This window comes from Canis lupus, chromosome 25 (assembly GCF_048164855.1).
Source record: "Canis lupus baileyi chromosome 25, mCanLup2.hap1, whole genome shotgun sequence".
Classification (NCBI taxonomy): Eukaryota; Metazoa; Chordata; class Mammalia; order Carnivora; family Canidae; genus Canis; species Canis lupus.
The window spans coordinates 2,478,306-2,492,175 of NC_132862.1; the positions used below are offsets into that span (position 1 = coordinate 2,478,306).

The following is a 13,870-nucleotide window of genomic DNA, read 5'->3' on the forward strand; positions in this document are numbered from 1 at the left end:
AGAGGAGAGTTGGATTGAGATGTGACCAGAGAAGATTCCTGGGGTGCCCATATGGCAGGTTTACAAGGAAGAAAGCCTGGGTTGGGAGAGGGGTAGTGAAGGCCTTGCAGAGTGAGGGCTGGCTGTGCATTAGCACTCATACAACTGTACTGCAGAGTTGGCATTTACAGTGTGACCACTGACTGTCAGCTCTAGGGAGTGATCTCAGGGCCTGTGACAGCAGTCTGTAGTTTTGCTGAGACATGGGTCTGAATCATGTTCACCCTGACGCTGGTGTGCTGAAAGGAGTCAATTAGGGAGTGATTCTGGCTGAAACACTCTGCATTCTCATCACAACACAGCTTTGTTGGTCTTCATTCATCACGCCTGATGAAGAAATTGCAAAGCTAAAAACTTTGTGCCAAGTGTTGTTGCTGGTAGTGAAATTGAGACCATCTAAGAAAATGATTATTCTTAACTAGAAAACAGCTGTTTTGTATAAAAAGAGCAGGGGAGGTTGAATTTGGCAATTGTTTCGTTCTATAGTAGAAGCATAAAATACTGCTGTATTATAATACAGAATACAGAATAGGGCTACAATCTCTGGACAGAAATAGAAAAGTGAGATTGGCAAACTTCATTCAAGCACTCTGGTGAAATAATTGCATCTTTTTGTGAAGGGTATTATGTATGGTGAATATATTTGGGATTTGGAAACTGTGAAACACTTGGGTCACATACTTTGGTGTTGACAAGGCTCTAATGAAATTCAAGTGTCTGCCCTTCCTCTTAGAATTGTGAGCTAGGCTTCTGTCTTTATGACCCCAGAGACTGGCACAGTACCTGGGACAGAGTCAGCCCTTAACAGAAGGCTCTTAAGTGAAAGATGGATGAAAGAATGCACAGGTCAGTGGACAGATGGGCAAATACAGCCTTCATTGCTCTGTATGTGGGGTCAGAAGACCAGCCTAGAGAACCTCAATGTTGAGGCCTTCATTTTATTGGGTGTTTGCATCCTCTGGGACTCATACAAAAAGAGGGCTCGTGAAATATTTGCTCTCCTCAGCTCTCTGAACCTCTGTTTTCCCCTTTGTGAAATGTGGATTATCATACTGCTCCCTAGGCTGACAGAGTGCATTAAGCAAGCTTTGGTGTGCAAGGAGCTCTTGCAATGCTGTAAAGTGCTATACTAGTGTCGGCTATCATGTCTGGTGGTATTTCAAGGTCAAGGGAGAGGTGGTGGGAGAGCACAAGAACAAAGAAGTTGGTGTGTGCTGGGCAGCCCGGGTGCACAGGGGAGCAGAAGAGCTGTCTGGGAGGGCCCAGCAGAGGCCCTGGATTCCTGTCTCCAGGAGCCCTGGGAAGCCAGTCTACAGAGCCTTTTCTTAACCACATAAAAGCAGTTTAGCCCGGGTCCTTGATCTGATGCTGGTAGAGTCCTGAGATCTCTCACAGATGAGGCTGTCAATTAAAGGCCTTCCTCTGCACCCCCTGCAATGCAGCCTCCCCCCTCCCTGCGGAAGGGCAATTGAGGCTGTGACAAATCTCTCAGCCAAGATCTTTCCAGGGATAATTTGGCCAGCCTAATTATCCCATGTTAATTAGATAAGACTCAAATTACATGAGCAAGGCTTGCAAGCCCAGCATTTTGGAGGTTTTCAAGTTATTTACCTGGTGTCTCTGATTTTGCTGGGAGAAAATGATTTCTTGCTCCCAGGCAAACTAAACCCACAAATTAGGGCAGTGGCTCCCTCCTGAACCTATAAAGGGGGAGCCTGTGATTGTAGGCTGGTCAATTGCATCTCAGCTAAGGGTTAGCATCTTATTCCATCTCTCTGGCCTCCCCAGCATGAATCGCCAATTCACCTACAAGTCGGGAGCTGCCTCCAAGGGGGGCTTCAGCGGCTGCTCGGCAGTGCTCTCCGGGGGCAGCTCATCCTCCTACCGAGCAGGGGGCAAAGGGCTCAGCGGAGGCTTTGGAAGCCGGAGCCTCTACAGCCTGGGGGGCACCAGGAGCATCTCCCTCAACATGGCCAGCGGCAGTGGGCGGGTGGGTGGCTATGGGTTAGGTCGAGGCCGGGCCAGTGGCTTTGCTGGGAGCATGTTTGGCAGTGTGGCCCTGGGGCCCGTGTGCCCGTCCGTGTGCCCTCCGGGGGGAATCCATCAGGTCACGGTCAACAAGAACCTCCTGGCCCCCCTCAACGTGGAGCTGGACCCCGAGATCCAGAAAGTGCGCACCCAGGAGCGGGAGCAGATCAAGGCTCTGAACAACAAGTTCGCCTCCTTCATCGACAAGGTGGGACTTTTTGGAGCAAGCCAAACCTAGAGCCTCTTCCTTCCTCTGCCTTTACTGCCCTCAGGGACCTCCCTGTCTGAAGCAGAGGAAAACTGGACACTCCCCAGGCTGCAGACACAGTGAGGACAGAGCAGGAAAGAAACTGGACAAACCTGAAATCAGTGCAGACGGATGGGGGGTGGTCAGAGGGGCAGGAAGAGCCAGGGAGCTTCGTGTGAGAAGGTTTCCAGGAGGCAGAGCAAGTGGTTTCAAGGTAGAAGTAGGAGAGTAAGTCTATGCAACTCGGAAGCTGGACAAAGGAGAGCTCCGTGGCAGCCTAGGATATCTATAAAGCCATGAAACTCAGTTTCTCCTCTCATGGGACCTAGACCAGCTCAAATTCTGGTTGAAAAACAGACTCAAAGCCTATATATAATACCCCCGATGTATAAGGTGAGGCAGATGGGGATCAGTGAGGCACTAGCCCTGTGGTCTTCGAATGTGCTCCTGGAACTAGCAGCATAGGATCACCTGGGCACTCATAGAAATGCACGTTAGGGACCCAGAGTTCCCGGGTGAGGGTGATGTCCCCTTGAGTTTGAGAACCCCTGAGGAAGAAAGGGGTAGCAGAGCCTTGGAAATAGGGACTTGCTGAGCACAGGGGAGCAGGGGAAGCCCACTAGGGTGTCAGTGAGTGGGGTAGCAGAGCATGAATGGGGGCAGATGGGGGTGGGGAAAGGAGGCCTGGGGAGAGGGAGCCGTCCTGTGTAGTGTGGTAGACTTGCTCGGAGAATGGGGAGAACTTGGCTTTGCGCAAATGTCAGGTGAGCGGTGACAGAGGGGAACGAGGGGGTGCGCACATTGCAAGGAGCACCGGAGGAATTTGGGTTCGACCCTGCAGGTGATGTGGAACCCCCAGAGCCTTTTGAGCAAGGGAATGGCTTGGTATTTTCAGGCTGCAACTTGGGAATGCTGGTTGTTCCCCAGGAGAAATGCTCTGAAGTCAGAGAGTCAGACATGAAAGCCACATAGGAAGGCCCAAGAGCCCCGGTCGGCTGAGTGCCTGCCCCTGGCTGGGCTGGTAGATGCCACGACTGAAGCCCAGACACCAGGCCCTGGGCAGAGGCACCCAGGAGTGTGAAGGCCAGGACAGGCCAGCTCAGGTGTCTAAGGACTTGCCTCAGAGAGGTGGCCCAGGCTGCCCATGAGCACTGGCCCAGGCAGACTTAGACCAGTGAGGAGGAGACAGATCTGAGCGGCAGGAAATGAAGATGATGAGGCCTTGCCTGATCTTAGAGGCTGTCCCCAGAAAGAGAGCCTGAGGCAGACAAAGGGCCCTGGGCGGGGGCAGGCGGTATTTTCCAAGGGCTGAGGCTTACCCTGTAAGCTAATGTAGCATAGGACAACACAGCCACTGTCCAGGAAAGGAAAGCACGCAGCCTCCCTATTGACCGAGTACCTGTTGATTTGGGTCCCAGGTGCGGTTCCTGGAGCAGCAGAACCAGGTGCTGGAGACCAAGTGGGAGCTGCTGCAGCAGCTGGATGTGAACAACTGCAAGAACAACCTGGAGCCCATCCTCGAGGGCTACATCAGCAACCTGCGGAAGCAGCTGGAGACGCTGTCCGGGGACAGGGTGCGGCTGGACTCGGAGCTGAGGAGCATGCGGGACGTGGTGGAGGACTACAAGAAGAGGTGGGCAGGACCCCACATCTCGGCTGACTGGCCTGCTAGAGCTGGGCCTTCCCTGCAGGCACTGGGCCACTTGCTGTTGGCTGCAGGGGCACTGAGCTTGGGTGAGAGTAGCCCATCCTGAGTTCCCCTACCTGGGCAAGATGAGGGCCCTCTCTGGGTTGCCGGGCAGTCTGGACAGTGGATAGTCAGTCTCTCAGGCAGCGGCAGGGCTGTTCTGGCAAGTGGCCACCTCCTTGGTGCACTCCCTCCTGCTCTCCACTGGAGAGAGCCTCTCAGCTCCTAAGCTTGCTCAGTGGGTCTCCAAGTTCCAAGGAACCATTCTCCCCCCACCTCAACCCAGCAGGGGAGAGAGTTGGAGTTTCTCTCATCTCCCTCAGGTCATGGCATTGGGGAAATGCCCCCTCTTCCTGTCCTGGGGGGTAGTTCTGGCTTCCTTAAGAGTAATGTGTCGAGATGGGGTATCGTTATTAGCACGAGTGTCAGGCAGCTGGAGTGACACAAGAATCATGGCTGAAAGGGGCAGCAGCATGTTCCTGTGATTTGGACACTTCATGGGAAGAGGAAGAACGAACTTACTCTCCAGGCATTAGGGGAAACCCAAATCCCAAATCATCTGGTCCCCTGGCTTGGGAAGGCGTTGCTTTCAAACCCTGTCTATGGCACTGGCCAAGTAGTCCTAGTGAGTTGGACAGATTTGCAAAGATACAGACTAATACCTGCTAAAAGGTACATAGTGTGGGCATCCATTCTCTGCTTTCACGATGAGGACACACACGCACCCCTTACTCATGTGACGCTTTCCTGCAGGTATGAGGAGGAGATTAACAAGCGCACAACTGCCGAGAATGAATTTGTGGTGCTCAAGAAGGTGAGGAGGTGGGGGGTGCTGGTGCATGGCCCTCCGTCACCCAGGCGGGGGGAGTGTGGAGGGCAGGGTGGGTAACAGAGAGGAGACTGAGGTCTGTGCTCCTTGTAGGAAGACTGGGAGCTCAAGTGCCAGCGGAAGACGGAGGGTTGTGCTGCTTGGGACGTCTTGGGAAACCTTGATGTTTCCCTAGAATATATCACCTTGTCAGCTCTTAGTATTCGGTGTGAATGGGCAGGAGCCCAGATATGGGTAGTCAGTGCCCAGGTTGTGTCCACTTTGGCTTGGGAAACAGGACAGGCTTTGAGTGGGGCTGCAGGTTTACCTTCCAACTCTGCCTGTCTCTGGCAAAGTGCCATGGCTGCCCTGGGCCCTGACTGCAGAATGAGCCCCGTGTGGAAGGTAGAGCTCTCTCCTATACCCCCTTTAAGAAATAGAGGCAATAACACGGTTCCAGTTTGGATGGGGTGCAGACGACTTCTAGAGGCTCGCAGTGAACCTTGGGTGGAAGTTATATTCCTGCCCTCTGGGTCTCTACACCATTCCCTGGAGGCAGCTAGCCAGTCTTAGTGTTGGTGCTCAGATGCCAGTTCCTGGGAGAGGTCTGTCTGGACTTGAAGAATGGCAATGCCAGGGGTCTTTGGATTCCTTTAGGATGTGGATGCAGCTTACATGAGCAAGGTGGAGCTTCAGGCCAAGGTGGATGCCCTGGATGGAGAAATCAAGTTCTTCAAATGCCTGTATGAGGGGGTAAGGCTCCATCCTCAGCTCTGTCTTCTGGAAGGACAGACGTGTGAATGAGTGGTTGGTTACTCATTCCTTTAAGAGCCCAGGAGATCTCCAGCATTTGGATGCTGGGGGCCAAGTTGATCCAAGGCACGCATGACATCTGTCCCGATGCCCCTGAATGATGTGTGCACCATCGGTCCCAGCCTGGCCTCCAGATGTCCTGGTCTTACTTCCATCAGGAAGTCGTGCATCCTTATGAGGTTCCCACTGATCTTCAGCCAAGGACATTTAGCAGGGGTGGGAGGAAAGGAGGCTTTCAAGGTTCAGGCAACAACAAAAGCCAGGATTCTTGATAAAAGTTCCAACCCAAGTTCATACCCAAGTCTCCAGTTCCTACCGCTTGGTTGTCTCCCTGGGTCTTGAGCAGGAATCTCCAGGGGTAGAGGTGAGGAGTCTTCACACCCTTCCTACTGCCTCTGACCATCTAGCTGCAGGTCTGAGCCTATTGGCCAAGCATATGTCAGCTCCCATGTCCTTAGTGTCTCTTATTTGGTGGCCGGGCTGTTTCCCCACTACTTCCTCTACTCCTGGCCTGTCTCAAGGGACAGACAGATGAGCTATTTTCTTCCTTAACTGCTTCAAACTCATTCAACAGTTTCAGATGTGGTATTGAGACATTTGGGCTGGGGGGCTTTGGGGAATACAGCTTGCCTCCATTTGGGAGAATCTGGGGGATATGCTAGGAAAGGGCCATCACTTTGGCCCCTTCCTCTGCCCACAAAAAGCATTTCATGTCTCCTTCTTTTCCATGTAGGAGATCGCTCAGATCCAGTCCCACATCAGTGACACATCTGTCATCCTGTCCATGGACAACAATCGGGACCTGAACTTGGACAGCATCATTGCTGAGGTCCGTGCTCAGTATGAGGAGATCGCCTTGAAGAGCAAGGCTGAGGCTGAGGCGCTGTACCAGACTAAGGTGGGCTGCATACCTCCCTAGAGTCCATGGCCTGCCATGGCCTACACATTTGCTCGGAGCACTGCACTGTCCTGGTCACTGGGGGAAGCCCAAAGGGAGAAGATGAAACTCTTAGACTGACCCACTTAGACTGAGGCAGCCATCGAAGGACACCCACAGCTGAGTGCAAATGAATGTGGCACAGAGTCCTGGATGCTGAGGAGACAGAGGTTAGGGGACCAGGTGGGGCAGGTCAGGACTGACTTCCTGGAGACAGGGTTTTAAACTGAGTCTGAGAGGGAGGAAAACACAGGTAGTTAGCATCTCAACTCCTCATTAATTACAATAAATTAAGGGGTCTCTTGAGTGTGATCTGAGATCAGGTAATTCCTACCTTTCATTCAAGTCCAACTGAATGAATAAAGGGGGAGTATGAGTCCCTTAGATCTTAACTCCTCTAATGGGTCGTGGGTGGGGAAATAATTCTTTAGATAATTCGGTTTCTCAGATCAAGATGACAACTTCCTAATTGTTCCATGCTGTTTATTGGGTTCCTTCTCAGGGGAGATTCACACACTTGAGGACTTATGTTGTCCCTCCCCCTGCCTTCATGCCACCACAGGGACAGAAGGATGTGGCCAGCAGGGGTGGGAGGAAGGGAGGCTTTCAAGGTTCAGGCAACAACAAAAGCCAGGATTCTTGATAAAAGTTCCAACCCAAGTTCATACCCAAGTCTCCAGTTCCCACTTCCCTACATGCGACTGCTGCAAGCTGGGATCAGGGACAGCCATGTGGCCCAGCCACTCTGGATTGTCAGTGGCTAGTGCTTAACCCCGGGCTCCTTCCAGAAGAATTAGGCAGGTCTGCACAGACATAATTTTTGGAACATTTGCTGTTCGGGGTTATCCACACCTGCATGTCTCCATCTGGAGGTAAGCACTTATTGACCAGAGTTTCTAGTTCTAGCAATAGAATTATGAGGTCTTATTATTATTATTCCCCTTTGAAAGGGTGGGGGTGTCAGTAACTTGCCAAGCTCACTTAGCTGGTAAGGGATGGAGCTGGATTGGAATCTAGACGACTGCCAATTTTACGGTGTTTAGACAAAAGATCAGGACACGACTCTGGTAAGAAGCATTTATAGTGAGGGTTTGGGGTGGGCTGGGAGCAGAATAGAGGAGGATGCTTTCCTATTTGCTTCAAAAGGAGACTGTTTGGTGTCAGAACTGGGGAAGTTAGTGCCCCCCTCCCTGTTGGTTGGTAGGGAGGGCCATCCTGCTCACACAGCCTTACAGAGAAGCAGGAAAAGACCACCTGTCCTGCCCCAGTGTTTATCATCCCAAGATTAGCACCAAAGATAGAGCACAGAGGCATAGTGAGAATCCCCCCGTTCTGCCTTCCAGGGGATCTGGTATCTTTAAGAGGAATTCTAAATGTGGGGCCTTGTTAGGGTCAGATATAACAACCTGCAAGGCCAAGCACCAGGGACATAGAGAAGCAGTGCACAGCCATCAGAGTTCTGAATGTCACACTTTTCCAAGTTCCTCTTAAGCCAGATTTTGGGGTAGAACTAAAATACTCTTTGACTATTTGCTGGATGACATCAAAGGCAGGCATGATCCCAAAACCTAGATGACCTCAAACTCATGGCTAGTGGTGTTGGGGAATAGCAGAATCCACCACCACCATCATCACACACACACACACACACACACACACACACACACACACTATTCTTCATGCCCAGAAAGACTTCCTGTAGCCTAGGGCCCAGCTGAGCTATGAAGGGGAGGAAGTCACAGAGAAGACAGATCCCTGCCATCCAGTCATGCTAAGTCTGATAGGAAAGACACAGAAAGGCCTACTTGTAGTACAATGTGGTAAGATCTATGGACTGGGGTGCCAGGAGCTATGGAAATGGAAGTACGCCCAACTGAGAGATCAAGGAAGGCCTCGTGGAGGAAGTAACTCTGCCCTGGCTGAGTTGGAACTAGCTGAGGAAAAAGAAAAAAATGGATGGGGAAGGGTTTTCCAGGTGGAGGTAGCAGTTCATGCAAAGACTCAGAAACTTGAGAGCACAGGGGCATTTGGGGAACATGGAACTGTTTGGCACAGGTGTAGAAAGAAGTAGATGAAGGGCAGGGGCAATGGAAAACAAATCTAGAGAGACTGGTGGATGCCAAGCCTCCAAGCACCTTGCTCCTTTGCTCATGGTTTGAATTTGTCCTTGACTTTGAAGGGCTATGGGTGGAGGAGCATCATCCCTGGAGTTGAGTGTTATAAAGTGGCAACGTGGAGAGTAGAAGGCTTTCGTGTGTCCTTATGACCAAGTCTAACCGTCAGTGAGATAGCTGTGCTTAATGCAAACAAATAAACCCAATGAGCAGAAGGTTGAGTGGGAGGCTGTTGACAGCCTGGTAAGGTAGGGGACCCCCACCCACCTCTGTCACACTCTGAAGACCAAGGCACAGTCTGCCAGGCTGAGCTCAGCCAGGCCCTGAGTCAAGGTCTCTGCTTCGTCCCTGTCCCCCTAGTTCCAGGAGCTCCAGCTAGCGGCCGGTCGGCATGGAGATGACCTCAAACATACCAAGAACGAGATCTCCGAACTGACTCGCCTTATCCAAAGGCTGCGCTCGGAGATTGAGAGTGTGAAGAAGCAGGTGAGGGGGCTTCGGGGCGTCCTGGCTCATTGGCAAGGGAGGAGTGCTCTGCCTAGCCCACGTAACTGCCTTGGGCCCCTCTCTCACTCTTGGTCCTCCGTCTCAGAGCCCACGTTCTCCAATGGAGCCCCTGATCTCATCCCCCACCCTTACCTCCCATCTGAAGTCTGGAACAACTGGAAGAGTCTTTCAGTACCCAAGTAGCTGAGAGTAACAATCCTCCCTGACTCATGTTGACTCATGTGACTCCATCACCGTGGATGTGGCTTTGCTTTAAGAAGTGGGGCCAGACTGAGGAGGGTCCGACCACAGTGAGCATGTTGGGGTGAGGGGTGAAGTGAGGCCCAGAGGGCCCTAGAACTCAGGGGAAAATGCTACCTCTTGCCCCCTCAGTGCTCCAACCTGGAGACGGCCATCGCCGATGCCGAGCAGCGGGGCGACTGTGCCCTGAAGGACGCCCGGGCCAAGCTGGACGAGCTGGAGGCCGCCCTGCACCAGGCCAAGGAGGAGCTGGCCCGGATGCTGCGCGAGTACCAGGAGCTCATGAGCACGAAGCTGTCCCTGGACATCGAGATCGCCACCTACCGCAAGCTGCTGGAGGGCGAGGAGTGCAGGTGGGTCATGGGAGGGGTCTTAGAAGGTTACAGCTGGAAGAACTTTTGGTATCTTCTGACTCAGTTTCCCAGAGTGTGGGAGGGTTGCTGCAGGGCCTGAAGATACTTTTGAGGTCACCCAGAAACATAGCTTTAAACGGCATCCGGTCAGTTAATGAGATAGCAACTCCTTTACGGAAGGCCTGTGACTTTCCAGACCACAGCGAGGAGAAAGCCTCAGTGGGGGGCTGGTGTGTCTTTAACGCCACTGCTCTGACCTTGCAAATACCTCTATTATTGATAAAAGACAGTTGATCCCAGGTTCAGGGCCTCTGGCAGACAACAATATCCAGGCAAAAAAATTTTAAATTGCTTTATTTTCATTATATTTATTTTTATTGCTGTTTGTTCTTTCTTTTTTGTTCAGGTAGTGTTGGCTTTCTATTCACCCTGGTGATATAAAACTTCTTTTTAAGAAAAATGCACTTTTTTTGTTATAAAAGACAGAGTCAATGAGAAGTCCTAAATACATAACAGTGTGAGCCATACATGCTCATAGCAACGATCGGAAGGGTGGTGCACGAAGCATCGGAGTGTGGAAAACCTTATTCTAACAGAGCACCCTTGTATCCCCGAGACATATGGGGAGAAGTTACTGGTCCTAAAACCAGACAGTTCATTCCTTAAGAGCAACTTCCATTGCTGATATTTCCACACGTGTGTTTATTTATTCCGGCGCTAGCCTTGCAGGAATGAAGAAATGGGATAAAGAGAAACCCAGAGGAGGGCCCCCGAGGGGTGTTGTTGTTGGGGGGCCCCAGGTTTGCAAGTTGGCACATCTCGGAAATGGGAGGAGTGGCCTGGGGCGGGAGGGGGGTGAGCAGAGGGCTCTGGCCAGCTGAGGGGCTCGTGGAGGCTGGACTGCTGACGTCAAGCTGTAGTGTGGGGAACTCGGATGCCACGCACCAGAGCTTCACCTGCACTTTCCTCTCTGCACAGGATGTCTGGAGAATACACCAACGCCGTGAGCATCTGTGAGTATTTCACGCCTCTGCGGGGTCTTTGTAGGCCGTCAGTGAACACAAGCGGGCCCCCGGGGAGCAGCCTGGGCTTTGCCCGGGAGATCACCACGGCCACAACTGCCTTGCTTGCTGAGACCCGTTGCATCTTCCCATCACATCCCAGCTTCCCATCACATTCTGATCCTTCACATGGGCCCCTTCCCCAGAAATCTCACCTCTGCTGGGATGGAACTCCCAGGCCACGCTCTCCTGCAGGCCGTGAGCCTCCTGAGTCCACCTCCTGGCCGGGAGCGGGGACCTGCACGCAGCTGGCTGCACACCCCCCTGTTCGTGCTAGCTCCACAGCGCCCAGGCCGGGCTCCTTCCAGACACACCAGCAAATCCTTCCTAAATCGAGCAATCAGGAGATCCTTTGGAAAAAAAAAATTAGGAATGTATTCTAAAGTTAAGTGCAAGAACTGTTGGCTTATGTGATGCTCTGGGAGGAAGCTCTTGCTGCTCCTGTTTGTTCAAAGAATGAGGAGGTGCCCGATCTGGGGACCCCGGGGGATCTGGCCTATTGTTTCCAGAGCTTGAGCTGCTCAGGCACCGAGCACATTAGAGTCCGCAGCTGACGTGAAGGGTTCGCTTGAGACGGAGACGTCTGTGCTGGTTGCGGCTGGGAGGCCGGAGGGCACTTGGGGTCATCCCAGCTGGGGACACGCACACTTACGGCTCCTCCGTCCACCCCCACAGCAGTCATCAGCAGCACCCCGGCGGGCACCGCGGGCACCGGGGCCGGCTTCGGTTTCGGCGGCGCTGGCAGCTACGGTTACCGGCCCAGCTCGGTCTCCGGGGGCTACGGCGTGCTGTCCGGGGGCTGTGTCACCGGCAGTGGCAACTGCAGCCCCCGTGGGGAGTCCAAAACCAGGCTGGGGAGTGCGAGCGAGTTCAAGGACCCCCAGGGGAAGACCTCCGCTCTGAGCTCCCCCGCCAAGAAAACCACGAGATAAAAAAAAAAAAAAAAAAAAAAAAAAAGAAAAAGAAGCCCATTTCCCAGCTGTCCACCTCGCCCTGCTTTTCCTCCGGTCGCCCTTCCCTGGGAAAACTCCTGTCTCACATTTATCCTGCTCTCCTCCTTGCTTCTCTTCGCCACTGACATTTCCTCTCCTCCACCTCCCGCCTTAGCGTTTGTTAATCTAGATTCGGGATTCCAGCCCATCCTTGTGCGTCCATACCCGGAGACCCCCTACCTCAGTCTCCCCTTCCTGCAGCGCTGCCAGCAATGATGGCCTGGACCTCGCCCCAGCCTGCAGGCCTCCCCCAGAGGAAGGTTCCTCTCAGTGGGGACCCCCTTCTCACCCCGGCTTAGGAGGTTATTTGACCATATGCTCCACGGGTGAGACGCCAGGTGATGGGTTATATCTTGCAGGCCCCCTGCGTGTATGGAGGCCTGGGGGTAGCCCTGAGGGTTGGTCCCATTCATGAAGGGTTGTGCCCTCAGTATGTACGTCCTTGTCTTGTTCGGGCTTTATCTCCCTGCTTCCCGTGTCTCACCAATAAACTTAATAAAACTCATGAAGGACCAGGCTGCTTCTCTCTCCTAAGGGGATCCTCACGTCAGGCCACACCTCTTCCATATGTGGAGTCAATGACCTAGAGTCCGGGGCATCGAGCTCCGGGGTGCTCCACAGCACCCCCAAAGCATCTTTTAATCTGAGGGAAAGAGATCCTTGCATGGACTGCAGGATCGCCCTGCATTTTGTGAGACTCGGGATTCGGCTCTGACCCCATCCCCAGCAGGTGCACCCTTGAGGCAGGCCTGTCTCAGTCTCCCGCAGCATGCAGATTATCGGCAGGGAGCAGGAGGCACCACTTCCTGTGGCAGGATGCAAAGCTGGAGCAGAGGCAGCTGGAAGCCAGCTCTGGAAAGCTTGGGGCTCAAGCTACGGCTATTTACTGTTCTCTGGGAAAAGGTCCAAGTAGAGTCTCTTTAAAGTAGCAAGCCACGTCCCCTTGGTCTGTGGTGAAGTGGATGTCTGAGTGTGTGAGTCGTGTTGACGCACGGGGCCATCTCTGGGACCCACGCCACCCAGCTTCCCAAGCACTCTTGCGCTGAAAGACCACTGCCGGTTTCCCAGGCTACGACGATGCCATCAGGATGCAAAGAGCCAGGGAGAGGCTGCATTCAGGGTGGGACTCACGGGTGCATCTGACCAGGGTCACTATGGGTCCAGGGGGTCCTAGAGCTCAAGTCAATGGCTCTGAATTCAGGCTCAGACCCTGCAACTAACCGGGGATCACCAGCAAAGCTCTCAAGACTCTCAAGTCTCGTTTCTTTAGCTATAAAACAGGCAGGCTGATGACCCGGGCATGATTGTGAGGCCCACATGAGGCGACACAAACACGGCCTGTGCAATGGCTGGTGCAAAGTTCATACGTAATAAATGTCAGTGAAAAGAGACTCTTGTCCTCAAATCTTTTTGCTTCGAAAACTTGACTAAATCTGTTCACTTAAAAGAGGTGTCTCGTGCTGGCGAAGCAATTCACAAGCTCCAAACTTTAAAGAGACCATCTCATAAACTATACGTCAGTTTATTTATTGCCCAAAGGAGAACTGGACGGTGGAATGACTCGTCTCAGGGATCACATGCTTGGGGCCAGTAAAAAAAAAAAATTGTGATCAGTTCGATGATGTGAGTACCTTGCACGTATCTGGCACATGTTAGTGTTGGGCATATGGAGACATGCAAACCTGGCTCTCGCCCTGGGTGGTGGCATAGCCGTAACCAATGTAAGTGTAACACAGCGAGGTGCTGACAACCAGAGAGGATACAGAGATAGCACACCAGAGAGTGAGGGGCTCCGGGGAGCTCAGGGGAGGCTGCCGGGGGAGGCAGCAGGTGCAGAGTTGTCAGACGATGGAATTTACTGGGTAGACACGAGGAGGGAGTAGGCATTGTGGCCAGAAGCACTAGCAGGGTGAAAACGGGTCCTGACTGCAGGAGGGTGAAGGCACAGGCTGGAGGAGGCCCAGGAAGTGGAGAGGCTGTCTCTCCAGGGGTGCCTGGGGTGAGGGAGGCAGGTGGCAGCCACATCATGAAGGTCCTTTCAATC

General features: G+C 52.9%; 1 protein-coding gene across 1 annotated transcript; it reads left to right on the plus strand.

The window, feature by feature from the left end:
* The first annotated feature begins 1,361 nt into the window (after positions 1 to 1,361).
* Positions 1,362 to 13,053, plus strand: LOC140616780 (keratin, type II cytoskeletal 73). Its single transcript, XM_072797531.1, has 9 exons — positions 1,362 to 2,275; positions 3,733 to 3,947; positions 4,755 to 4,815; positions 5,467 to 5,562; positions 6,356 to 6,520; positions 9,034 to 9,159; positions 9,553 to 9,773; positions 10,752 to 10,786; positions 11,510 to 13,053. Exons 1-9 carry the CDS (start codon positions 1,829 to 1,831, stop codon positions 11,764 to 11,766), a joined length of 1,623 nt encoding a protein of 540 aa, XP_072653632.1. The 5' UTR covers positions 1,362 to 1,828; the 3' UTR covers positions 11,767 to 13,053.
* Positions 13,054 to 13,870: the final 817 nt, after the last annotated feature.

Excerpts from the sequence above, each read along its gene's own strand:
- LOC140616780 (XM_072797531.1), top strand. The coding sequence starts at position 1,829 with ATGAATCGCCAATTCACCTACAAGTCGGGAGCTGCCTCCAAGGGGGGC. Across the intron at positions 9,774-10,751 it reads CTGGAGGGCGAGGAGTGCAG|GATGTCTGGAGAATACACCA; the intron begins GTGGGTCATGGG and ends CTCTCTGCACAG. Across the intron at positions 10,787-11,509 it reads CACCAACGCCGTGAGCATCT|CAGTCATCAGCAGCACCCCG; the intron begins GTGAGTATTTCA and ends CCACCCCCACAG.